At 34.8% G+C, this 27966-nt stretch overlaps 1 protein-coding gene across 2 annotated transcripts; it reads right to left on the minus strand.

Moving 5' to 3' along the window:
* Positions 1-398: 398 nt before the first annotated feature.
* Positions 399-27765, minus strand: LOC125059933 (E3 ubiquitin-protein ligase RNF123-like). Of its 2 annotated transcripts, none has more exons than XM_047664636.1 (35): positions 27590-27765; positions 26047-26155; positions 25182-25251; positions 24329-24471; positions 23189-23382; positions 22397-22522; positions 21656-21806; positions 20622-20756; positions 19753-19935; positions 18926-19078; positions 18322-18431; positions 17551-17669; positions 16831-16884; positions 16298-16410; positions 15471-15590; positions 14780-14886; positions 14377-14484; positions 13570-13658; positions 12385-12490; positions 11629-11776; positions 10400-10499; positions 9687-9781; positions 8879-9025; positions 7831-7928; positions 6985-7058; positions 6289-6414; positions 5748-5910; positions 5148-5285; positions 4715-4788; positions 4064-4203; positions 3145-3330; positions 2274-2444; positions 1858-1963; positions 1107-1299; positions 399-672 (listed from the first exon to the last, which is right to left on the minus strand). In XM_047664636.1, the coding sequence occupies exons 1-35, from the start codon at positions 27718-27720 to the stop codon at positions 576-578; spliced, it is 4377 nt and encodes a 1458-aa protein (XP_047520592.1). In that variant the 5' UTR covers positions 27721-27765; the 3' UTR covers positions 399-575. The 2 variants fall into 2 exon arrangements, with proteins under 2 accessions (XP_047520592.1, XP_047520590.1); XM_047664634.1 differs by having other exon boundaries at positions 14780-14901.
* Positions 27766-27966: the final 201 nt, after the last annotated feature.

The following is a 27966-nucleotide window of genomic DNA, read 5'->3' on the forward strand; positions in this document are numbered from 1 at the left end:
TGACGGTACTCTGTACAGTGGTCGCAGTGTATATCGGAACATACCCCTTGTTTCTGAATCTTATCGACACTATGCGACAGGAAGGCCCACTAACACAAACATAATTTGTATGTAATTTATCACATGATAAAGCGTATCAATCCCAAATAATTAGAACTACCTGTAATTAGGTGTGTAGGATTAGTTTTTAAGTTATTTCATTCTACATCATTTAAAATACGACACAACGCAACATTAGTGAGCCACTTCTGTGGGTTTTGTGAAAACTAAATAGTGAGGATAAATTGTTCTAAATCGGAATTAAGAAATAAAAATATTGCGAAACGTTTAGAATAATATACAATTTTAATTAACTTTTTATTTAAAGTAAAACATTACAAAAAGTACAAATAATATAATAAAATATTAACAAAATTAATCTTTATATAAATAAATGGTTTATTCGAAAATAAAAAGTAAAAAAATACTTAAATATTTTAATCTTCTGTATTTTAGATTTCTGCCAAATTCAAAAAGATATGCATAGATAATAACTCTAAGAGTCTCAGGACGTCCCACGTTCTTTGAGTTTATTTTCAGTTGTTTACTACTTCGATTTCGCGCACAGTGTCAATATCAGCCTTACAAAAGAAGCACAGCTTGCTGTTGAGTAGATGTTGCATTATGCAGGCTCTAAAATCAAAGTAATACATAATATTTTAAACTTATTATTTCACCAGATTGGTGATAAAGACAAGCATGAATGTGTTTCCTATACAATATTTGTATAGCGGATGTCGCTTGCGAAAACAGGATTTTGTCTTAGCCAGCTGATCGTTACAACAAAATTATGATATATACGGTTTTTTAAATCTTTAATCTGTAAGAAGACAACAAATATACAGACTATATAAATTTCACGTAACCGCTTTGTTTGATTTTCCACAGAGTATTTTTATTGTGTAGTTATCAAAACCATAAGTCATTAGCGCCACCATAAATTAAGTTCTAACTACTCTCTAGCATTTCTCTTAAGTACAATATAAATCAGTAAATTGAATGAAACGTAAGAAGCCAAGGCCTACTGCCTATTATACTATTAACAAATAAATCATCAGAAAAAAAACCTGCAAGAGTGATGTCCACATGGTACAAAGGCTGTATCCGCCGGTCGGGCATAGCAAATAGTACAAAGAAGATCTGACTGCGCTCCGCTGGAGCCAGGCGATCTGGTCTTTAAGTAGTTATCACGGGCTGTGCGTAATTGGTCTATAGCCGCTTCTAGTGCTTTTAGCTCTTCTTTCGTTATATCATCTGGAACTGGAGCTTAAAGGTGAGTAGTATACTCGGTACCAGGCATAATGGCTATTTATCTATGTTGCTCAGCTATGTTTTTAATATGAGTAACCAATCATAATAAGGCGCAAAGAATCTCCAAGTATTAACGTCAAAATCCGAATCATTTAACACCTCGATAGTCTAGATCGATCCACACAAGGCGGGTTTATATCTGAACGTACACAGAAAAATTTAACGTTGAAATTGATAAAACTCGTTCGGTTTTATTTCAGCCGGTTAAAAATTTATAACGGCAAAGCAATGATACGTTTTTTGTGGAAAAAATATACAGTAATTTTATGTATTACTCTTGGATGGTGGAAGAGACTTGGCCTATTTGATACGCTTTAAATAAAGAATCTCATTGCCTCAGTGTGATTGGTCAAAAGCGCTTCTGGACTAATCATTAGCGACATGATGATTTCGTCCAATCTATGTAGGTTTTCGTACAGTTGAAATTATCCTTAGATATTATTCAAAAAAGTTTTCATATTATATTTCATTCCGTTCATAGGAATAATTTATCTAAAAATTACTTACATTTATAGAAGGAGAACTGCTTATTGTTCTTGGAGATCATGAACTCCATACCATCGATACGAAACAATGGTTCAGTGATGAGGGATGTTTTTGCTTTGGTCAGATGCTAGAAATATACACATGAATTGTCTTATGCATATCACAACTGTATAATCATTTTGTTTACATTTTTGCGAGTTTTACTTATCACTGCTTGACTTGACTAGGATAAAAAAAAAAACAATAATAATTTAAACTGTCAGAAAATTTTATCGGGCAACTAAATATCAATATTTCTCGAACACAGTTTTATATGAACTTGCGAAAAACTACTGGTTGGCAACTTGCTTCAACAAACTACATATTTAACTCTTTACGGCGAAGAAAGATACTACTATATTTGTGATAGTAAACTTTACATTTTATAATAACATTACCTCAACTGGCAACTTCGGGTCTAAAATCTTCACTATACACCCAGCCACTGGAGCAAGCGCAACGTAATAATGGACCCTATCTGTATCGGGTAGACCTCGAGATACAAGCCTACTGAACCCCCCACTTCCCCCTCCACGTACGCAAATACGCGAAACAACTGCCATTAGAATCTAAAGAGAGACGTTTTAAAAGTACTTAATTTTTTTACAAGTAGCAAATCAAAATAGCAATTTAAATGTATCTTAAGGAAATATTTTAATGTTATAATAGAATCTTAAATGCGCCATTATCAGAAAGTCGTCTTTTAACATAATTCACAGCAACCATGGTCAGCAACAAATGTAAAGCCGACTCCAGACTCGCACGAGGCACCTCGCCACAAATATTGGCAAGTCGGCTGCACTATTGTAGCCAACCACTCTCGCTTTATTTAGTTGCTCGCTACATCTACGTTAGCTACTTTATGTGCCTCCCAATATTACATATTGATTTCACAAATACAAATAAAAAATATCATATCATGCCGGCATAAATATAATTTAATTTTCGCTTTTACTTAGTGTCTTTTAAATTATAAATAAAGTCGGCATATACGATGTTTCTAGTTTTTCACTTCTGTATTTAATGAGGCATTTTATTAATTGATAAAATTTGCAAATCGTTCCTCCACTCCATCATGATAAGGAGACGCGCTTACAGTGCAGTAGTTAACACCAAAGTGCGCTCGCGCCTTTTGACTCACGCCCTAAAAACCGACAAAAAGCAGAGAGATGGCGAGGAAGGTGTGGATGGACAGTAACATGTTCTTTTTAATCTGTTAAGGAGTTTTATCTCTATGTATACCATAAACCAAAAAGAATATTCCCCTACTTGACAAGTTCGTCCAAGTAATAGATCGTTCTGGCCATCGCTTGCCTCCGCCTTTGTTAGCAGCAATGGTGCCAAACACATGGTCATCTCCAAAGCGCGTGCCAATCCGTGGTAAAGATCGAAGCAAGTAGCACACAGCTTTATTTGCCGTGGTTCTAGGTGGGTATCTATTTGAATTCTGTCCATCTTAAAGAAATTATGAAAAATGTTAAAAACATAATTGTGTGCGCGGCGGCGGGAGAGTGACGTGTCGATCGCGTGATTGGTAAATCAGTTGACGTTGTGTCCCGCAATGCGCAAGCTTTCCCCCACTTCCTTGTTTAATGCTCAAGAAGATTGCCGGTATCTGTACGATTTTTTAAATCTAGCCTAATAAAATAAGATATATACCTATAAAATAAAATATGTTTATTATGGAACACAAGATACAGGTATCACTTATTCCACGTCATTAAATTTGAATCGGTAAACATCCCCACTCAGCAGCAAAAATGAACACAGATGGTGTAGGCCGAGAGAAAAAGTAGATAATATATCTTGCTCTGTGCCTGTAGCTCATGTTTATATATTTCCACATTAATATGAAAAAAAGTCTAGTCTAGACTAGACATTTTGTTGATGTCAAACTAGTTCATTCATTAACGATGTTTTTATAAGTTTGATTAGATGTCTTTAATAGGTGTAGAACAAGGGGGCAAACGAGCAGGAGGTTCACCAGATGTTAGGAGTTGCTATGCTTTGATCTTGACGGATTCTAAGTAGAATTGGTTTGGTAATACTTCAGTGGGTAGATCGTTCCACAAAGGTATGGTGCTTGGCAAAAAACTGCCTTAAAAACGCCCAGTGCTAAAATCATTTTTTTCTAGTGGGGTTAAAGTATAGTCGTTATGACATATTGACAAATAACAAGTACACATACCTCCTGCATCATAGTAAAGAACTCTGAAAACGCCCAATTTAATTGGCTCAGAAGAGAATTTAAAAACAATGCAGCTTGCTTTGGATGTGTTGATAGGTAATCTCTGATTCTACTTTGTATTACTTCAGATGGGCATGGGCCTATAAAAAAGTCTGAGTTAGACTTTAATTAAATAGATATCGTTTCACACCAAACAAACAAGTATACAAGGGTAAAAAAGATTCTTATCACAATTAATAAAAAAACAATAAAAGTTATTTAATAAAAACTTTTTAGTGTTACATTCTTTTTAGTAATCTGTGACTTTCAAGAGCTACAGCGAACTTAAATATTGAATCAATTTCGATTCAGTTTTATCAATATCCGTAGTCGCAAACTTGGGAAGTCCGGAGCACTATTACTATAAATTGATACATAGAGTAGGAACAAGGAAGAGTCTTTGGTCTTTCTTTACCTAATGTTTTGTCTCACTGTCGCTGACTTCCACGCATCATATTTTACATATAACATACAGTTTGTTTTAAGTATATACGCTTTATATTTGAAATATTTACTTATTTACCGTGCGCTATTAGTAATTTATAAATAAATAATTTTTCATCAGTCTTATATTGTATATAATATTGTTTATTAATATTTTTAAATCGTTACCAAAACACTGACTCATCAGCCCAGCATCAACTTTAGCACCAAGATTGTTAACTGTTGGTTCCCGATCTCCATATCTAAACAAAAATTTTACAATCAATATTTATTACAAAAATTCAAAAATCATTTAATCATGTAGGTAAACACATTGTACACTTATGACTTGTCAGTAAAGAAATACATATTAATGCTTCTAATTTTACATTTAGTGCCAGTTCTCAAATCAAGGGCGTAGAACGGAAGAGAAGAACTGGCAATAAACTCTCCAATATACTCTTACAATAAGGAAGTTGCGCAGGAATTTTAACAGTGAGGTCGTGTGTTTGTACCCGGGCTGTTCAAGTATCCACTTGCTCATATAGGTTAAGAAAACACATATCAGACACAGAAGCCTAAGTCTATAAAGAAAAACACAGAAATCTTAAAACATTTATACCTGGCAGCTAAGTGCGGCCACTGTCTGTGACGGAAACCGAACCCAGACCCGTGCCAGAACCGTACAAGCACCCAGTTGGACTGAGCCCAGGCACGATTCTGATATGGACGTACTAGCTCTTCAATCATCGCCATTTGTCTGTTAAAATTATCAATTATTTTATAGAATTATAGCTTTAAATTATGTTCTTAAACATTTCACATTAACCATTGACCATTAACCATTGAGTGTGAAGTAGTTTTTTAGTTGATTACAAAGAGACAAACAAATGAGACGCCGCGAAGGATTTTTTTTTCACTTTTAGTAGGCAGTTTCTTTAAGACTTCAAAAATAATATATCTCTCATTTAAGAAACATTAGACCGTTTTCTCCGACAAACATTGCAAATCCGCCTACCATGAAAACGGTTCAAATATATACCTTATATATATATACCTAGTATACCTACTCAATAACGTGGCTTTCTATTGGAAAATAATTGTTAATATCGGTTCGGTAGATCCAGAGATTACCCCCTATATTCCTGTGATAAAATTCCTGTGATCTACTGCTACGTGCTTATTAGTTTGTGTTTTCATCTTATTAGAGAACAATACTTACTGTTTGAGCGGTACCCTCTCAATCGCCCTCATAGTGGCGGGTTGGGTGGCAAAAGAGGCCAGAGTTTGTACTAACGATTCACGAGTGCTGGCCAAGACGATGCGCGAGTCTGCAAACTCAGAGCAGAGGAATGCCGCGCATGATACCACTAGGTCGTCCCATTCTGAGAGAATTTGAGAAATCAGATTATTATAACATTTTGAACGTCAATATAATAAAAATAATGTATTGTCTAAAGTTACAATTACTATTTACTACAGTCCCCAAATAGGTGTAGAGCGGGCGAGAAAAATTGTCTAGTAACCCTCCGCTAGTCATTTTAATCCCCAAATTTTTTGTTGACAAAGAAATTATAAGGAACTGCAATCATGCCATGCTTCACTTGATATTGAAACAAATTAAAATAGTACGCTTAGCAATTTTGAAAAACTTTTGAAAAACACTAATGTATTTCACCCAACTTCTAAACACTCCTCCAACGTTCGATGTTTGAAAGTTATACAATTATACATTCCTTATTATTTATGATTGTTGAACAAACCAGAAATCTGATGTATCGGCACAGTAGGATGCATGTACAGGCGCAATGTATTGCAAAGTTCCAACATAGCGTCCACGTGGTAGTCAGGTATGAACGCGAACAGAGACTCCGCAAACTCTTGCCTCCCTGTTTTACGCTTTATATTATACAAATATGTCAATTATAGAGCAGTGTTGGCCTAGTGGCTTCAGAGTGCGACTCTCATCCCTGAGGTCGTAGGTTCGATCCCCGGCTGTGCACCAATGAACTTTCTTTCTATGTGCGCATTTAACGTTCGCTCGAATGGTGAAGGACATCGTTAGCAAATCGGCTTGCCTCAGATCCAAAAAATCGAAGGCGTGTGTAAGGCACAGGAAGCTGATCACCTGCTTGTCTATTAGATTGTCAAATAATCAGAATTCTGAGGCCTAAACCTAAAAAGGTTGTAGCGGCACTGTTTTTTTAATGTATGCATTTAAATAACCTTTTATTTCTAGTAAAATCAAAGTAAAGTAAAACTTAATCCTGTAATAATTTTTAACACAAATTATTTTTTATCTGTACTTTTTCATTAGTTTGCAAGAACTCATCCGCAGGTGAAGGTCTCCTCCAAAGAGTAGAGGAGGGGATAGTATCTCGTACTTACAAGGTTAAAACTTATTGTTTAATGGATCAAAGAACTACAATTTTAGTGACTAAGTAGTATTTGCGACCTACCGGTCGTGCGGTCATCTAATTGAGAATGTGACACAGCTTGTGGAGTTTCCGTTCTAGATGGCGGGCTCAGTGGGCTAAAAATGAGCAAATTTTTTAGGGAAACAGTAATTTTGACTCAAGACAGACCCTTTAGATACGGCCTGGAAATTGAATAGAATTGATTCGCCAGAAATTGACCCAGCACCACGGGCTTATAAAAGATTTATACCATTCAAGCGTTAGAAGCTGTAAATAAATAAAGTATGTACAAGAAGTTAAGAGTAAGCTAGCAAAATGTATGATTTCACCACCCGCGTGTCATTCCTTTGCTCTCTTTAGTGACAATCACCGCGGAGCAACATGGACAGTAAAGATACCGGCAAACATCTTGAACAAATGTCTTTGCCTGCGCAGAAGCGATTTTAGGTATCACTTGCGCGGTACTGCGCGGTGGCGGGAGAGTGACGTGTCGATCGCATGATTGGTAAATCAGTTGACGTTTGTGCTCACTCCCTAGTTTAATGCTCAAGAAGTTTGCCGGTATCTATACAAAGGCTCACTCGAAGGAATTTTGTATTTATTTTACTCGTGTAATGTAATGTAATCGAATGAATTTTTGGCTCCATATTACTTGCCATGATTGAATAAAAACGAAATTAGACAAAAGTTAGAAGTGACTTAATTATTTTTTTTGTATCGAAGAATTTATATTGTGTTATGTTAATTAGAGTCAACAATCGAAATTACAATTATCAATACATATTTATTGTTTTTCGATCATCAAATCAATGATGACTAATTTTTGGTTAATTCTCTAAATGTCAACTAAGAAAATAATTGTCAATTCTTGCAATTAGATCAACACACCTTTGATCAGAGCTAGAAGTATATTCAAGTTGAAGTGATTCATAACTACTTTTCCCCAATAACGAGCTTTTTCCTGGAAGTATCTCTTTACTTGCCACCTGTAACACAGTCTAATATAGTCTATCAAATTTTGATCAATGCCTACTTAAATATTTTCTAGGTCTTTTAATATATAGTCAAAAAGATTTTAACTTTTGTTTTACTGTAGTGACCCTACATCTCCACACAACGCCAACGGATCTAGCGCTCTTCGTTAAATATGGTAAATTGGAATGAGCCTGCCCTGCGATTCTGTAACTCACTTCACGAACTCACGCAGCGGTTTTCGCATCGGCGGTCGCTCTCAAATCAGTCGTGAAGCAGTCATTTTATGATTTGGCATTCTGAAAAGGTGGGAACTTGTAGTTTATTATTTATCAGAATGCCAAATCATAAAATGACTGCTTAACGACTGATTTGAGAGCGACCGCCGATGCGAAAACCGCTGTGTGGGTTCGAAAAGTGAGTTACAGAATCGCAGGGCTGTACTGGGAGGTACGGGAGTATTACTTGTAACTTTATTTACAATTTGTTCCGTCTGTGGCGGTACGCTTAGTACTATAATATTTAATTAGTTATAACACACTATCAGATATTTTATCTGTGGTTTTTGTCATTTGTTTTTATAATTCTAAAACTCCAAGATTGATTAAATTCTTCCAATTATTACATTATATTGGTTTCATCAATAAAATTGCTTTAGAAAGTTACAGTCCACCGTATGTTAATGTTCCAAGAACCCGCCAGATAAGGAGACAGTGTATAAATGACGGATGTGATATAAAAAAATATCGGTTTGGATTAGCTGTAGCTGTCTCGCTCTATTTCGTAAAACTTTTAATTCAGTTGCTACAAGCCATTTCTCCTATGACGTTTCTAAAAACATTCAATGTTTGCGGACGCTGCCATAAGTAAAGGCCGCCCTTTTTGTTGTTTACGGGGGGAAAATGCAAAGAGACATGCAACTAGACGCCTGAAACTGTATAAGGTAGCTCCATTAAATTATTACCTGCATGCTCGCATAATCTGGGTCCGAAGCAAGCCTCAACGAATGCAGTGTTCCAGTAAAATGCTTAGCTAATTCCTGTTGTCTTTGTTTAGTCCAGATTGCGCCAATAACCCATCCCATTTGTAGGGCACTCGATTCCAACTTTTCCTGCATTTAATACCAAATTTCTATTTTCATTCAACGAGAATTATAGATAGTGCAATTCACAAAGACGCGCCCCACAAATTTTTGATTGAGGGGATCGCGGGGTGCGGGGAGTTTACTCCGAGCGTCAGTTGTGAACCGTCAGCTATTCATTGTAGTGTGCGTGTGTACCGATAACACACAAACATTGACGGAAGCTTGCACACATATACTATAAAGGGTTAGGAGTGAGGCGCGTCTTCGTGGATTGCACTATCTGTACCTATCAACGCGATTGTAAGTTTTCAAACAATCGAAAATAGCTGACAGAAAAATGTCGTCTATGATTCATTTGAGGTTATTTATGGACCAATTACCATACACACACACAGAATACATACCAATGTTTTTTTTGTATAGAATGGGGCAAACATAGGCTCACCGGATAAAGCAACACCGTCGCGTATAGACACACACACACTGCCAGAAGGCTTGCAGTTTTGGGTTGCCGGTCTATTAATACAGCGTACTACTTAGCATTAACGCTTTCTAAAATATAAATGACACTTTTGAGTCTTGTTTACTAGACAATGTTGTTTATCATTTATATTCTGCTTATTCTAAATATATTTTGACGGCACAAGCAAACTACAAATTGAAATTACATGTATTGACACTTAAATACCACATAAACTGCTTTCGACCTGTCCAACTCTTTAAAAATTTTCTCCATTAACAGCTTTCTCGTTTTCTCTTGCTCCGAAAGTTCCCCGTTTGCACCTAGGGAATTGAAACTTTAAAAATCGCAATAAAGTAATCACACTGAAAGACTGATCCAACTTTTTATCGGCAATAGTTTAGCCACTTCCTTTCTTACCCGAAAATTTGATACGGCTTTATAGGTACCAAATAATAAAATGTATATGTTGAGTTGGGTGAGTTGAGGATTTTCAATGGTTGAGTGTTTTGCAGTGTTGAGAATGTAAAACTGACGGACACAGGACGAAACTTTGCGCTCGATTGCGATTGGTCAAACGAACGTAATTTGACCAGTGATGCCAACTTGCCAACACTAATTTAGGGGATTTTTAGGGGAAAGTAAATTCAAGAAAATCTTTCCACTTCTTTAAAAAAACACGCGATTCTATACAATTTATATTAAGCCTCGAACGCAACCAACAAACTAAACAAAATATAAACTCCAATATATAACTGAAATACCAAAAAGCTGTAATACTCAAAGATCGAAATTTATTTGTGTTTATGCCTACTTTTATTTTATTTTTTATTTATGCCTACCAACCCGGTACAAGTGTTTTGCGAATCTAAAGATTAAGTAAAGAGAGATATCCACTAAACTAGGAGACTTATTAAAAGTGTTTATATTTATGATCCCACCTCCACTAGATTTAAGTTCCACGGATACAGCATGCATCCTCTGTTCAATATCATGAAGACAATCAGCCAAATCCAACTGGTTATCTCGTAGCTCACACAGCTAAAAAAATACTCTATAATAATAAATAAGACAAAGAATTGTTGATTATATTGTCTTTGATTTACGCAAGTTACTATAATTACCTTATTAGTAATACTAAACTTAGAGTAGGTTTAAAAATAAAGCTTTTCCTCATCGATGAAATAACATAGAATAGGTATGATATCTTAATATATATAAATTACGTGTCACGTTGTTTGTCCGCTATGGACTCCTAAACTACCGAACCGATATCAATCAAATTTTCACACCGTGTGCAGTTTGATCTAACTTAAAAGATAGGATAGTTTACATCTCAATTTATACCCGCAATATTATTTTATTGCAAAATATTTGTTTATTATTTGATACAATTGTAACAGATGGCGCTGTGTTAAAAGTACCAACGTTTGACATGCTATCTACCTTTCACATAAGTTCTCCTACCGTTTCCCTTGAATAGTTTACTACTATGTAATATAACACAAACCTTAGCCACAGCAACGCTTGGTTGGTCTGCTATTAATATATATAATAAACTAGCAGACTCGCCAAGCGTTGCTGACTGCTGTGGCCGTCGTTGTGTTATATTACATAGAGTAAACTATTCAAGAGAAACGGTAGAAGAACACCAGTCCATGACTGGTGTTCTTCTACCACCACGCTTTTTTGGTGGTTATGCCATTAAATTATAGCATGTGAAACGTTGGTACTTTCAATACAACGCCATCTGTTAGAATTGTGGCTGTCAATAAATAAACAAATAATTTGCAATAAAATAATATTGCGGGTATAAATTAAGATGTAAGCTATCATATCTTTTAAGTTAGATCAACCTGCACACGTTGTGCAAATTTGATTGAAATCGGTTTAGTAGTTTAGGAGTCTATAGCAGACAAACAACGTGACGCGTAATTTATATAGATTAAGATAATTCAATTCAATTAATACTGGGGATTGGTAAAAGGGGTTATATATATTTTAATCCCAAATCAATAAATTGACGAAAGTTAATAAATGTGGGTATTTATATATAAATACTATGTATTTAGGTATATACTTGAATAGGTTTATTTTTTTTAACTTTATTAATAAATATTCAACAACGAAATGGCGATAAATACTGTTTCACGTTCAATTTAGAGCTCACCTTTTCAGCATGTTTGATGGCAGTCCCGTGGTATAAGGCAAGTAGTCCGTCAAGAAGACGGAGATAAGCAGACCTTACTTCAATGGAACCCGCACCAGGCATCATGGACCTTGCACCTTTGAGAGCGAGGGCTGTTTCACCAGTTGTTCTATAAAAATATAACTGTTAAAATAAATATAATAAAACAATGGAACTTCTTCCGTTGACCTCAAATTTCTGTGTTTGTTTCTTAATAAAACAATGGGCAAGTAGGGCTCAGCCTGGCATACCTCAATTTTTAGTCCAAAACATCGTGAGGAAACCGACTAGGTTTCCTCACGATGTTTTGGACTTTTCCTTGGGTAAAAAAATAATTAATAATTCAAACGCACGGCCTTCAGGGTTGAGAGTCAAACGGTCAAGTCAATAATACACTGCTCTCATGTTACAATATATAATACAAAAATGGAAATATATGATTTATTAGATTCTTAGGTAGAAGAACTTACTACTAAGAAAAATACGAAACATTTAATTTTCAAGGCACGTTTCATTTGTTTCGTATTGGTTTACACAATCTCTAGTCTGTAATCGAATCATAGACACGGTATTCCTCTATCCATTTGAACAATCACAATCAAAACACACGCTTTTATTTCTTTATCTCATATTTTCACTCTACGTTTTAAGAATTCAACAAAGAAATCAAAGTTTAAATAAAAAACGAATAAAGAATACTTTCAGTTCTAATTAACTTTCTTTTTTGTCTGTACTGACCTATTGGGTATTGGAGGCAAAGCCCCGTTCATAAATCGAGCCATTGAAGATATCACTTGGGGAAGGGTGGCCAAACCTGGTGACCCAGCAGCCATTTCACTGACTCCTAAAATAGTATAGAAACTGAATATTTTTGGGTAAGACATAAAAAGATTCAAGCAGTAGAATGAACTAATTTTATTTATATATATAACCTCCTCCATAGCTTAGTTGGCTATACCAAAAATGCGAGTTCGGGTTTGGCAACGTCGCCAATTTGGAAGCGCTGGCGACGTCGCCAACAAACGTATACGAGCGTCGAGCAAGCTACGTCTCAATCACTCGGTGTCCAACCGGCTTCCATGACACACATGCGCGTGCGTTTTTATAGAATTAGAAATGAAGAAAAAAAAACAAAAAACTTTGGAGGATAAATCTCAAATTTTCATAAAGTGTTTCAAAAATACACCACCTCGGTTTTGATCTGATGAAAGGATGCACCCATAATCTAGTTACTTGTTTACGTTTTTGCGACGCACATAATAAATAAATGCAATTTCTTCTATTCTCTGTGCTGCTCTACGGCGTAGAATCTTGGACGCTGACAATGTCCAAAAAACTGGAAGCGTTTGAGATTTGGATTTATCGACGTATGCTTAAAATATCTTGGACAGACCGCATACGAAATACAACCGTGCTGGACAGAATGCAGAAGAACAAATAAGTGCTTATGACGGTTAAGAAAAGGAAACTTGAGTATTTCGGACACGTTTTACGTAACTCCAAAAATATGAGCTCCTTCAACTAATCATAGAAGGCAAAGTGGCTTGTAGAAGGAGACCTGGCCGCAGACGCTCGTCCTGGTTGAAAAACTTAAGACAATAGTTTGGTCAAAGCACCAAGTCATTGTTTAGAAGTGCGGCATCCAAAATCAAACTAGCTATGATGATCGCCAACCTTCGCAAGGAGATGACACTTTAAGAAGATGAAGAATTTCTTCTATTCCTAGAGCGTCCATTCTCGATACGAAATCTGAGAGAACTGACTGACAGATATATAGCAGATAGTAGCTGCTGGCAACTTCATTTGGCTAGCCAAGGATAGCCATGCCTATGTAGCTGGCGAAGTCGCAATGGGGTCCCGGTGAGTTAGCGTGCTTACTGTCGATTCACATGTAATAAAAATTAAGTAACTTAATACCTGTACCTGTATCAATTCCACCAGCGCGGTTATAATTTGGTTCAAAACTTTGTACAAACGGATTATCCTCACCCAACATATTTATCAGATCTTGGCTGAAACAAATGTGTTTCTTTTTTCACAATTTTTTACAGAATAATACAATCTAAATCTAGATTGAAAAACACTGTGGTTTGTATTAATGTAACAATAGCAGACGAGCGACAAATTCATATAATAATAATTCTTCAAGTTGTCGTTAAGCTACCTAATAACTGACTTAGTCCATTTATTAGCCGTGGTAGCAAATACCTCACCGGCTTTCACCATGACGCTTTACATACGTTACAGATCTTGTTTTATAATTATGCCAGCTACATAACTGTTCAGATATTTTGATAAACAATAAACTACAAGCTCCCTCCTTATCAGAATGCCAAATCATAAAATGACTGCTTCACGACTGATTTGAGCGCGACCGCCGCTGCGAAAACCGCTGTGTGAGTTCGAAAAGTGAGTTACAGAATCGCAAGGCAGATAATTCATAATAGATCAGAATAATTCGATTTAAAACAAAGTTAAATTATTTGATTGGTTAGAATTGACTTAATTCAGAGTTCCTTATTTAGAAAACGGCCAATGAAAGTCAAAGATATTCTAGACACTTAATGTCAATGATATAAACATAGATCATCTTTTTTAAACACTCTTAGGTAAGAAACATAATATAAGGGGTATTTCTACTGTGCTGATTGTTTTTTTGCTAGCTGGAAAAATAGTGTATAATTTGATCGAAAAACGGATCTCCGGACTATAAAAGATACTCAGTTATACCGTAAAGTCCTGACTAGAAACGGTAAGACACCCCCTAATCGGTCCACATTGTAGAAGTCGAGTTCGCCATCGATAAAGGTACGTGGAGGGATATGGGGTGGAGCATTTCTGAAAAGATTTTTAAATTTAGTAAATTTACAAATACTTTTTATTAGAAATTTCACAATTTTCTAACCGTTTTTAAAGGTAAGCCCAAACTAAAACAACTTTTACAAATAGCTGTAATAACTAATGAAATTATAATATTTACTGAGCAAAAGTCTCATCTCTAATGTGGCATTAGGCAGAAATATTTTTTTTCTCAATGTAGGTAAATAATTGATTAGCCAAATTTTGCATTCAATGGACTATCTTTGATGGTGACGTTACGTGTAAATCACAGGTAATAATTAATATCACTAACGGATTTCCAAGTGGGTTCTCCTGCCACAACCGCGTGACAGCTGTCAGTAGTCGCGCATGACAGCACCACGAAATGGCGGGCGAATTTCGGGAGACATTAAACAATCGCTGCAAGAAATGTTCCTAAACACATTTTATACGATGTTCTATTTTAAAACATGCGTAATGCATAATTAAATATTGTGATTGCTTCATTGATTTTTATATTTTTGTTGACAGGTACGTGATGCGAGACAAACATCAAAATTACGTAATTGATATCTATCATGATTGTACCTATCATATCGCTAGTAAGAATTTTTAGCCACTTTATAATATGGGGGCACGACAGTGCGCTCGCCAAGTCGAGAAAAAACGGCTCGGCCGTACCATCCTCTTCTCGAAACAGTTCAGGCCACTATCGACTAGAGGGGATAACTAAAATTAGGTTGGTGGAGTCGATGTAGGTATTTGTTTAAACCATGAAAAATTAATAACATTGATATGGTCACTATAAAATGTTGTCAGGTTAGCTAAATTACGTAAAAACTTAAGACAGACTTGGTTTTTTAGATTAACAGTAAAAGAACTGCGTTGCGAGAGGTTTTTTGTAAGTTATGATTATAATGGCATACTTTAATTTTGAAAATATATGTAACATTCTGATAAATATCCGGAAAATCGTAAGTAAAAAGATATAAATTACACGTTACCATATCTAAAATGCAGTTGTCCATTATATATCTGCGGAATTTTTCCAAAAAAATCTTCCTTGTTGACGGCACCATGGTCGTGCCATCAGAGTTATCCAACAACATAAGAAGAAACTCCAACTGGGAATAACAAATTATTTATACACGTTTGACAAAGCTCGCATCCCTGACGTCGTTGGTTCAATCCTCCCGGCTGAGCACCAATGGACTTTCTTTCTATGTGCGCATTTTACATTCGCTCGAACGATAAACAATAAACTACAAGCTACCACCTTTTCAGAATACCAAATCATAAAATGACTGCTTCACGACTGATTTGAGAGCGACCGCCGAAGCAAAAACCGCTGTGTGAGTTCGAAAAGTGAGTTACAGAATCGCAGGGCTGATAGGAGAAATACCTAGTGGTAATAAGAAAAACAGCAAACTTTCATTTGTTTTCTCTAATAGACAAATAGGTGATCAGACTTCTGTGCTTGACTTTTGGGTCTAAGCTGATTTCCTCCCTATGTTTTTCTTTACCGTACGATAGTTGTCCGTAGTTGGACAACTGGGAATCGACCTATGATGTGAGATTAGCATGATTAGCACTTTCCCCACCCGCACCGCAACGGATATAGAGTTATATCGCCCAATTATCTTCATAAGTGGCATTATTGGCTCAACTCTGACTCATTGGACATCCTTTTATTAAGGAAATCCGATCGTGTAGGTTCAACAAGGGGTCTATTAACCTGCCACGCCAACACAGGTTATTATAACATAATTTAAATAATATTGTTATTAGCTTCTTAAATACCCACCCCTATACAACCCCTTGTGTTAATTACCTGAACTCGTTCCAATGGGGCAATGGCCTTAGTAATTTTATCACAATCTTCACGATATTCAGCTTCAAGTTGTGCATCATCCTTTGTGGTCGCTCGTAGTTTAGACATTTTTTCTGAAAAAAAAAATATTTTATCTTGTTCTGTGGAGGAAGGATGGGGTACTTTTTCCTAACTTTCCAGCCCACAGACTCGGTTGAGAAGTTGTATATATCCTTAGCGGTCCAAATAACTTTGTTAGCGCGTTTAAAGGAACGTCGTCATTGCAATTATTGTAAGCTCGGATTGTATGTGTCGCTACAAATACTCAATCTTAAAGTACAACTTCTTTTAATCACAGAATAAGCTCAATTTGACAGAAGGAGTAAATCTTAAGTCTATATAATTTACATTCCATCAAAATCTGAGATGAAAATGAATTTTATAACATTTCTAAAAATACTATCTTTGTTACTGTTTGTACTAACTAATCAAACACATTTAATTATAAACAATATGTTTTCGTTACCGTTACAAGTATTTATTAAAGAAATCACCAGTATCATTATGAGAAAAAGTACTCCGGCCTATTACACCTTTCTCCGTCATCTCTGTAAATGATATAATTCAAAAGATTAGAAATCTCTATTACTATCATACTATAGAACAATTTATACAAAAGATGTCTCAGATACAAAAAGGGTAATTATTTTAAGTACTACCTAGTATACGTAGTATCGTAGTATATTGCAACACGCATCGTAGTATATAGTAACATTACCCATTCGTAAACATAAGTAAAGAAAAGAGACCCAGTTTTATACCTTGTAGTAGTTAGAAGATTTTTTCATATAAACATGTTACGCGTGCGAATAATTTATAAAACTCACGCAATGCAACCAAATTAAAAAAGACTATACGTTGTTTTAATTAATAATATAACTTAGTATCAAATCGTTCCAATTGAAGATTGAATTTTTAAACTTTTTATTTAGAAGTAGGTTTTAAGAAATCAATTACAATACTTAGATTTAATTCCAATGAAGGAATAATAATACCAAATGAAAAAATATATTCTATATCGAGTATGCAAAAAAATTAAAGATATTCTGTAACCTCTGATAGTGATAGTGATTGAGATTCCAACTTCAATGTCGTCTACCGACGTACAATTCCGATGTAGTTCACAACAACGCTACTCGTGCATCGAAATTACATACAAAAACATCGTTTACTATTGAATATTACAGGGTACCCGGGCAAGATGTTGAACTCACCAGCAATTCTAGGATCGGTCTCTCCTTGTACAGGAGTGGGTCTTTGCCACCAAGATTTGCGAATCACCGTCTTCAGAACATTATCGTCTGGGCACTTAATATTCATGAAGTTGTCAAATCTACAATCAATGCTTCTTAGGTAGAGACAATACACTTAAATATAATTAAAGAGAAAATACTATAATGGATTTATGACCCCTTTCACCTCTGTTAAGGTTTCGCATATCTTTTCCAAAACTTTGCAATTAGTTATCACATACATTATCTCGCTTTTTTAATCATTATAGTTATTGATTATAAAGTATGCCTGTGTAAAATTTTGCCGTTACAGTTAGTAGCCCGTTGGCATACTTTTTTTTATCATAAATATATTTATAAAGGAATAACTCCAAACTACTTAAAACCACTTAAAATACTACTAACACCTGTACAAATGCGATAACATGATGTCAATATTTTAATAGCTTATTGTATATTTAAATGTAGAACAGTGCTAATTTCAGATCACACAGAAAAATGGCACATAGACATGTTAATAGACCCAAACTCATATAAAATTTAAATTTACACCGTTCTAAGTATTAAATAAATATTTATTTATTTACTTACTTTACTTGCTAACTTTACTAACTTTACTTACTTAACTCATTTTATTCACTTTACTTACTTACTTTACTTATTTTATTTACTTTTTTATTTAAAATTTACTGTGGTTAATAGAGTACAATTAGAGTTTTTATGAATATATATATGATAATTTTTGTTACTGACGTAATTTTGTTGAAGAATACATATTTAACTAAATGGTGTCTGGTCTCCCGGTGCTGCATAAGCCCACACAAAACATAGATTCCTTCGATCTGCTGCGTGAAATTCATATCCTGGAAATATAAACACCAACATAAATATTATAATAAGTGTGTTATTAAATTTGACTTGTTATACGTATTTGTCGTTGTAGAATTAGAAAAATATAAAAATATATAGCAATCAGATTGCGTTAACACGGGAGCTGCCACAGATAACGTAGGTAATTATCTGTGGTAGCTATAGTTATAAAATGGAATATGTCAGAGATAGAATCTCCTTTGTTACATTGACTTGTTGGATTTGGCCTATGTTTGTGATTATTACTAAATAAATTTAATATTCACTTCTTATATACGCTCAAGTCATTTATTTCTGTTCTAGTACCAATATTTGTAATGGTTATCCATATTATAACAAAAGCACGTCAATATACACATCGCACGACTTAAATTATTCATTAAATATAAAGTTTTATAATTATAGTGGTATTATATTTTTAAATTTCGATATAACTTTTTGTAAAGATAACATATCTTCTTATGTGTACGATTGAAAAAATACTTACCGGCGACACCATGTCGAACATAAGGCACTCCCGCACAACGCAATGTTCCAGGATGTCACACAAAGCGGCTTCGTCGAGAAATGTCCACAACAATTCCAATAACATGCAAAGCCGTGGCTGAGGCTGATCTAGAAACTTCTCAGATAATCCACTCTGTAATTAGTTTACTAAAGCATTAATACACATTTTGTTTTGATAACGTATTTAAACTTACGATATTCTACATTTAAAATTAATTCTAAATTCATTCCCGGTAAGTTAGCTAGAGTTATTATGTCCGCAGATTTTGAGAATCTACAATATTTTTGTTATCACGCAACCTTTGTCAGTTACACTCCGAACCTAAGATATTTTAGCTATTTTGACATATCGATTCGATATGAATGTTTAGTCTGGCCATAAATACTGTTAAACTTAAAAAAATATTACATTTGAATTTGGAATCTGTAAATCTTTTAACATAAAAAGAAAAAAAATACGGGGTCAGTCGCTTGTAAATTGAATAAGAATTTTGCTATTTCGATCCCGAAGGACCAAATTCTCAATCTCGAGAGATATTTTCCCTTCCACAAAGTTCCTAGGGAAAACGTTTTAGCCTCATTTGAAGGCGATTAGTAATAATAAATAAATCTTCTAAAAAACGGCCAGATTTTTTTTATTTGGCGCGAATCTATATATTTTTTGTTATAACAAAATGGAGTGAATCAAACGGCCGTCCTGTGATATCGTTATTATTAAAAAATACAAGTATCTAATACTCCACGCGTATAACAAAATATATTTTACTTGTAACGAATATAAAACATGTTTTTTATAAAATAACTTACAAAACTCCGCTCTCTCATTTTAGAAAAGAAATCAACAGCATGCTGTTCTGGTGTGAATCCTTTAATATTTAACCCCAGAGCCACTCTGAACCTGGGCAGCAATTCAGATACTACCACGTAGGACTGCTTAAGCACCGAGCCAAGTTCTATCACAACCAGGCGAGCCAGGGACATGAGGAAGGCCTGGCAAGGGATTTAACAATATATATTCTATTTTAATTTCAGAATATTTAGGACCCTATCCTTCAAGAAAAGAGCGTACCGATGCTTAAAAGGCCGGCAATGCACTCGCGAGCCGTCTGGAATTGACTGTCCATGGGCGGCGGTATCCCTTAACATGAGATGAGCCTCCTGCCAGTTTGCCCCCAGTCATATCAATAAAATACTGCGCCATCTCAGATTTAATCATATCTTTTAATTAAAGCAAAGCTTAGATTTTTGGTTTTTATCGAAAAAATCACACAAATTTCATAAAACAATATGTCTTTGTAACAAAACGAAACGAGCCACAGACTTGATAAAATAAATCAGTGGCGCTACCTCTTCAGGTCTTGACCTCAGATTTCTGAATCTGTTTCATGATCATTTTTAAATCTAATAGGCAAGTAGGTGATCAGCCTCCAGCGCCTGACACACAGTCGACTTTATGGGTCTAAGACGATTTCCTCACGATGATTTCCATCACCGTTCGAGCAAATGTTAAATGTGCACATAGAAAGTCCATTGGTGCCCAGCCGCGTATCGAACCTACGACCTCAGTTATGGGAGTCGCACGCTGAAGCCACTAGACTACACTGCTCTAGTCACAGACTTGATAAGTTCATTTAAGGTTAAAAGCGTTTTGACGTTTAATTTGTCTTAAAACTTACTTTCTTCGACATTTTCTTCATATCAGTCCCCTGTACATCCATATTGTGTGGAGAGGACCGGGGTGAGTACACAGAGTTGGAGCTGTGGATACGGAGCGCAACTTCCTCTTCCACCTTCGACGAATTTGATTTAGTCTGTTGTATAACAAATTAAGCTTCATGAGATAATCTTAATTTCAAACTCAGAACTTCTTTAAAAGCCAGTTTCAATTACACCATACATACCGTGTCAATGTTTTACCAAATGACATGTTTTAATAAATTTAGCTTGACGGTCATCAAACATCAGAAATAAAAAATATTAAGTACATATGTGGTTTCATGGTACATGGTTTCGTGATAAACGTCAAAGTCAAATCATTTATTTCAATAAACTTTTGAAAGTCAAGATAACAAGTTGAAAATGTAGAAAAAAGACTCTAGTTGCCACTTCCAAAAAGGGCAATAAACTTTATACTTACTCTTAAAATAGTATTTGCAATATTTTGTATACATTGATTTGATTATATGTTAAGACCATGTACCTACCAAAAAAACGACTATACTAAAGTAAAATAGGCGCATGGTGTTATAAAAAAACAATGAAGCAGATAACTATATAATTATGTAGATACATGGAGCTCACATATTATTCATTGTCATTAAAATATCAAAAGTGTTGAAATGAAAAAATTAATTAATACAAATATTATTAATCATAAATCTTCGATAATAAAAACACGTAGCATTTTAATTTATAATTCGTCATTTGAGATTTCAATAAATTATTTTGCATAAAATATAAAATATGTACTAATATTTCATAAATTCTCTTTACGAAATTTTAATTTTAAAAATAGAATTTCTATAAGGTAATTCAACCCTCTTACTCTCTCTTAATCGCTCTTTCCTTTTTTCGACAAAAACGCTGCACATCTTCGTGACGCTAATATTATTATTAATGCGTTTCATCCGTATAAATTTTACCCTCATGCGTCTTAAGAACTTTCACTTCAAAAATTAAGTGCCATTTAGAAAATAATACAAAATCCTACCTTGCTAGTCTTTGCGCTGGCGTTTGGTTTGAGATCAGACAAGTGTGTTAGTTCATTTAATAAAGCGTCAACGGATCGAAACAAGATGGCGGCTTTTGCGCAATCGCGTTCTGGTGCCGCTTGGAGCGGAGCAAAACCTTCTATTGGAAATCTGAAAATTTAATTTTGATGGTTTTTCAAAATTAGCACTTTGTATAAATAACTAAAATGTTACAATATAAATATACTGTCCTTATCACTCTTGTGCCACTCGTATTTACCTAATTAAAATTGCGCATTCAAAAAATACAGTCAAAATCTATTATAACGACATCGAAGGGACTACTCAGTACTCAGATTTGGTCGTAAAAACGGATAGTCGTAACAACTGATGACGTTGTAATTAAGAAATAGAATTCATGAAATCTAATACAATAGAATTCAGCCGGGACCTTTGATTTTGTTCAATATAACCGGTATGTTGTTCTAAACGATGTCGTAGTAAACGGTTTTGGCTGTATGTCTATTTTTAAACCCGTAGATTTAATCACATATACTGTAGTATGTAAATATATCTTTATTCGTCTTAAACGTATCTAAATCGTCTTTACAATGAAAAATCAATTCCTTCGGCGATCGCAAATATTTTAGTCGACTAATATCCTATACGAAAAAACAAATGAAATCTATAATGTGTATACTGTAATGATTACATAATTTAATGTTTACGTTACAAATAGCTATCATTATAAAAACCCTTACACAAACGGTACATGTCCAAAATTCGCATATAAATGTTCCTGCATGGCCAGGGACACAGCAGGGAAATAGGCCAAACCCGTTCCATGTGTCACCTTATCGAACGCCATTCCCAGAGAAACGCCATTTCTAAAACGTTTTTATACATTAATTTAATTATAAAAATACTAAAATTGAGATAATTTACGGATTTTGTTTAAATATAAGTTATCTAGACATAAACATAACGATTAACTTAAGTCTAATAAGTAATTTAAATATATATTTTACTAAAAAGTACATTTAACATAAGAAAGTGTACAATACACTACGTACAGTCCCTATTAAGGGGAAGACACTCTATTCTTGTGTACTTTTTCCACATACTGAATGAATGAATTTACGGAAATAAGTACTAAAATGCAACCAAACAAAAGCAAGTAGTTTCTCAACCTAATATATAAAATTCTCGTGTCACAATGTTTGTTCCCATACTCCTCTGAAACGGCTAGACCGATTCTTATGATTTTTTTATGCATATTCAGTAAGTCTGAGAATCAGCTACTACATATCTTTGAAACCCCTAAGTGATAAGGGGTGTCCAACCCAAAAAAACTTTTTTCGACAAAAATTTTTGTTTTTATTTTTTTATGATACATCATACAAAAATACATACAACCCTTAATTTTCACCACTCTACAATCAACCCCTATTATTATTATTGATATTTATTTTTATGGAACTCAAACAATGATTCCTAGAATTAATACGAATATATATGGCAAAACAAACGTATGCCGGTTGTTTTATAATAACCTGTAATACTCTAAGGTTCCCTTATCCAGGTCAATACAGGAGGCGATGACGTCACCGGGTAGCCATGCATAACCATACGGTGTGGTAGCCACATTCCACTTGCGCACTCGGCCTCCATCGTAACCGTAGGAATTCGCGGTGTCACCCACGCCTGTGTCCATTGAGAATGAACATGCTGCCGTGCACCAACCGACCTAGGAAAGATATTTTGATGACATTCTTGAAAAAATCACTCATAAAGAGGAAGCGGACAACATCTCTATACTCTGATTTTTAGTTCCGTCGAATTCTGTCAGCTATCATTTTTTGACATGTCAGAGATGACAGACCTTTTGGCCAGGCACATTTTTCAATTTCAATACGAGTCTGAACATCTGAGTCTATTCATACTTTTTAATTTTTAGTGAATGTATCCATTTTATTAAGTGCGGTGGTCCACATTAAAAGTGGTTTTACGGCAAGTGACAATTACGTCCCTTTTCATCACTAACAGTAAAAAACCCACAAAAGTAAAGATATCATTTTATTTTTTAAAAAGGTTTACTAAACCTGGAATTAGTAGACAGTGATGCCAGCTAAAGAATAAAATAAAGTAATTAAAGTTATTTCGATATATTATATTGAAATATTTGTTATTTCTTTATCAGGTCACTTGACTAAGTAAATATTTAGATTTACCTTTTTGTAGATAGAACGTGAAAAATACGTCGCATTTTATTTTTGATTCAAATGGGTCAAATTTGTTCCTTTTTCGGTGGATAACTTTTTATTAGCAACTCTTATAAAATGTCAGAATTGTACGGAATTAAAAATCAGAGTATAGAGAAATTTATCGCAATAAAAATAACCCTAAAAATTCTTGTACATAATAAATGATCATTTTCACGTCCCTCTCACCAAGCAGCATTTTCTTCTTCACTGAATTCTGTGTATTAGCCAAATTTTCATTTATTTTAGCCGCGTACTAGCGTGGATGTTCTGTTAAGGGTAAGATTTAAGATATATATTCTCCTAATTATAAATATAAATAAAAATTTGGTTTTTAGCAAATAACCGATGAACGCACTAATCCTGCAGCCGGATCTCGTACTATAAAGCTAGTTTTTGAAGTGTAAAACACAATTCTAATATATTTCGTACCTGCATAATTCCTTTAGTTCCGAGTTGGACCTCATACATCCACTTCCCGGCGTATACGCAGGCTGTTGCCTTAATCGTTGCAAAACTAGACAATCCTTGTACACTCACTCTCTCATCACCTACCAAAACCAGCCGACCCGTTCCTGAAATATTTAAAATTAGTAATGATGGTGATAATTTGTAATTTTTATGACTGTTTTTGTTGAAGGCTGAGTGTTACATACTTAACATATAAATATTATAGTCATATTTACTTTTAATGTAGATAATACAATATTCAGTATAGCAGTGAGCAGTATTAGTAGCTTCAGATTGCGAATCTCATCCGCGAGGTCGTAGGTTGATCGCTGTGCACCAATGGACTTTCTTTCTATGAACGCATTAACATACGCTCGAAAGGTGAACGGGAACCATCGTAAGGAAACCGGCTTGCCTTAGACCCAAAAAGTCGACGGCATGTGTCAAGCACAGGATCACCTACTTGCCTATTATATTGACATGATCATGAAACAGACACAGAAATCTGAAACCCAGACCTAAAAGGTTGTATTCCACTGATTTATTTTAATTAAATCTTTCGTTGATCTATTTCTGTTATATCGTTTGTGATGTTTATACACGAAATAGCACGGGTAGACATTTCTGTGTGTTTCACTATTCGTATTAATTATGATATTTCTTCTGAGTATTTCGATCCGAAATTATATTGAGAATCCATTCTTGAACAGCTGAGCACATTGACCTTACCAAGCGACGCCAGACGAAACCACGGAGGCGGTGGGTATTTTGGAATCATATTTAAGAAATGAATTCTATTGAATTTTATATAACTCAAAGAAATGTTTATAAATACCTGTAGATGCGTCAAAAACAACAATTTTAGGACCGATTCTACCCGGTCTATCGTCCGTAGACTCTGTACCCTGAAAAATATAATATTTCGTAACTGTAATAATTAAATTTATGATTAAGTAGGTCATTTTAATGAACCCAATTTTTCCGCTTAATTTTCGAGAAAATTTTGGGTCGCAAAGCCAGAAGTGAGTGTGCATTATTTTTAATGTATTAACTTGTTTCTGTGGTGGATGGTCTTTGTTGTGAAAGAATGCTCCATTTTGCACATTTAATATATAAAATTCTCGTGTCGCGGTGTTTGTAGTTAAACTCCTCCGAAACGGCTCGACCGATTCTTATGAAGTTTTTTATGCATATTCAGTAAGTCTGAGAATCGGACATCATCTATTTTTCATCCCCCTAAATGTTAGGGGTAGTCCACCCATAAATTTTATTTTTTAGACAAAATTTTTAATTTCTATTTTTTTATGATACAGCATTAAAAAATACATACAACCTCTACTTTTTTCACCCCTCTACGATCAACCTCTATTTTTTTTAAAAATATACATGGCAAAACGACGTTTGCCGGATCAGCTAGTCTAATATATAACATTCTCGTGTCACTATGTTCCCATACTCCTCCGAAACGGCTCGACCGATTCTTATGAAATTTTTTATGCATATTCAGTAAGTCTGAGAATCGGACAACATCTATTTTTCATCCCCCTAAATGTTAAGGGTGGTCCCACCCCTATATTTGTATTTTTTATTCAAAACTTTTGTTTTTATATTTTTTTGGCAAAATAACTACTAGTATTTTATATAAATTTCAAATGGTTAATAGAAAAATACTCTCGCTGCTTCCTAATATAGAATAATACCTCTGTAACAACTTGTGTATTCTTTTTAGATTTAAGTTTTGTGTTAAGTATTTTTGCGTCCAACATCTTTGGAAGGTTATCTCTGATATGGCTCACGTATTTCGTCCTTCTGCAATTAGAATCACTCACATTGAAGACCCAGAACGTTTAAATTAAATTTTTCTCAAAGGAAATGTATACCCGTGGCCTGTTAATCAATCTGTTTCAAAGACGTAAATTATTGTTCCTTCGAGTTTAAATTAAATGTCTTGTATCAGTTATATAATGCTTTTCTTTCACTGGAATATTGCTTTATTAGATCTTTAAAAAATTACGTTGGATGTCGGATTTGGTTCTTATTAATTAATTAAAACAGCACATAATCTTCTTAATATATATAAATTACGTGTCACGTTGTTTGTCCGCTATGGACTCCTAAACTACCGTACCGATATCAATCAAATTTGCACACCGTGTGCAGTTTGATCCAACTTAAAAGATAGGATAGCTTACATCTCAATTTATACCCGCAATATTATTATATTGCAAAGTATTTGTTTATTATTTGATAGTCACAATTCTAACAGATGGCGCTGTGCTGAAAGTACCAACGTTAGCATGGTGGTCCCCATGACTGGTGTTCTCCTACCGTTCCCCTTGAATAGTTTGCTACTATGTAATATAACAAAAACCTTAGCCACAGCAACGCTTGGTCGAGTCTGCTAGTAGCAATATATGGTAGAGATGCTTAAAGATAATATGTGAAGGAAGGAAGGTGTACTGTTTTCCTAACGTAAACCTACAGGTATAACCACTGACTGGCCGTCGCAAAGGCCCCAGAGGCTAAGATCGAGAAGTTTTATATATCCTAAAGCTTAGGTTTCCTATAAAAGCGGTGCCGTTATCCAACGGCCGTAATGTAACGTTGGATGACGTCACCAATACGTTGTCTATAAATATTATCGGAGTAGGTTTTCTAGAGAACGTTGAGTGGTCACCGTAACGTCAAATAGCGGTGTTGTCATTTGCATGACGGCCGTCATAGCGGTGATAAACATTAGTTCAACGTTTTTCGCGTGTACATGCATGAGTGGAAACGTGACTTGGACGAGCGAAAATGATGTTTTTTTTGCATTATGTTAAAAAGTTAAGACGGCCGTCATTTTAGGGTTATTAACGGCACCGCTTTTCTAGGAAACCTACGTTTTAGCGCCCGCAATGCCTTCGTTAGCTCGTTTCAGAGTATGAAGTCATCGCGGTATTTTGTAAGCGCAGATAGAAGGTGTCGCTACAAATACAGCAACCATGTGCATAGTGCTATATTATCTCCGTAGCACAAAAACAAGGGATTTACAACCTGACTCTAAACTAACACATTTTTATCTCGAATATATAGACGAGGGTAATAGATTTAAGTATTTTGAACCTTAGGAAATTTGTCACACAAATTTTGGTCCTAGTATCGTCATTAATTCAACACCGATATTTTTTAGACATTAAGAAATAATTTTTTTCAGGTCAATGCTATATTTCCAATATATGTTATTACTAAGATGATTCTTACTGATTATGTCTGTCAGTATTATCCTTCATGACCAGGTCATTACCAAATATCTTCTTTATCATATCATGGACCTCTCCCTTTTCAGCTGAGCTGCTGCAGACCCCAAACATGGACCGGAGAACGTTCATCATCACTGATTTGTAAACATTAGTACAAAATAACTAAATACAGTGGACCTGTCTGATTACAAATGTGAAATTGTCAAATTATATTTGACATCATAAAACCTTTTTAACAATTGTTTAATGAGTAAATTCTCTTAATCAATAGAGCTATTTGTTTATTATCTTTATCTGTGCAAACTGTCAATAATCGTGAAAACCCGTAGACGGACTATGGTTCTATACTCTATCTACATGAAAACCAGATTTTCACAT

The sequence above is a fragment of the Pieris napi genome, chromosome 20 (genome assembly GCF_905475465.1).
Source record: "Pieris napi chromosome 20, ilPieNapi1.2, whole genome shotgun sequence".
NCBI lineage: Eukaryota > Metazoa > Arthropoda > Insecta > Lepidoptera > Pieridae > Pieris > Pieris napi.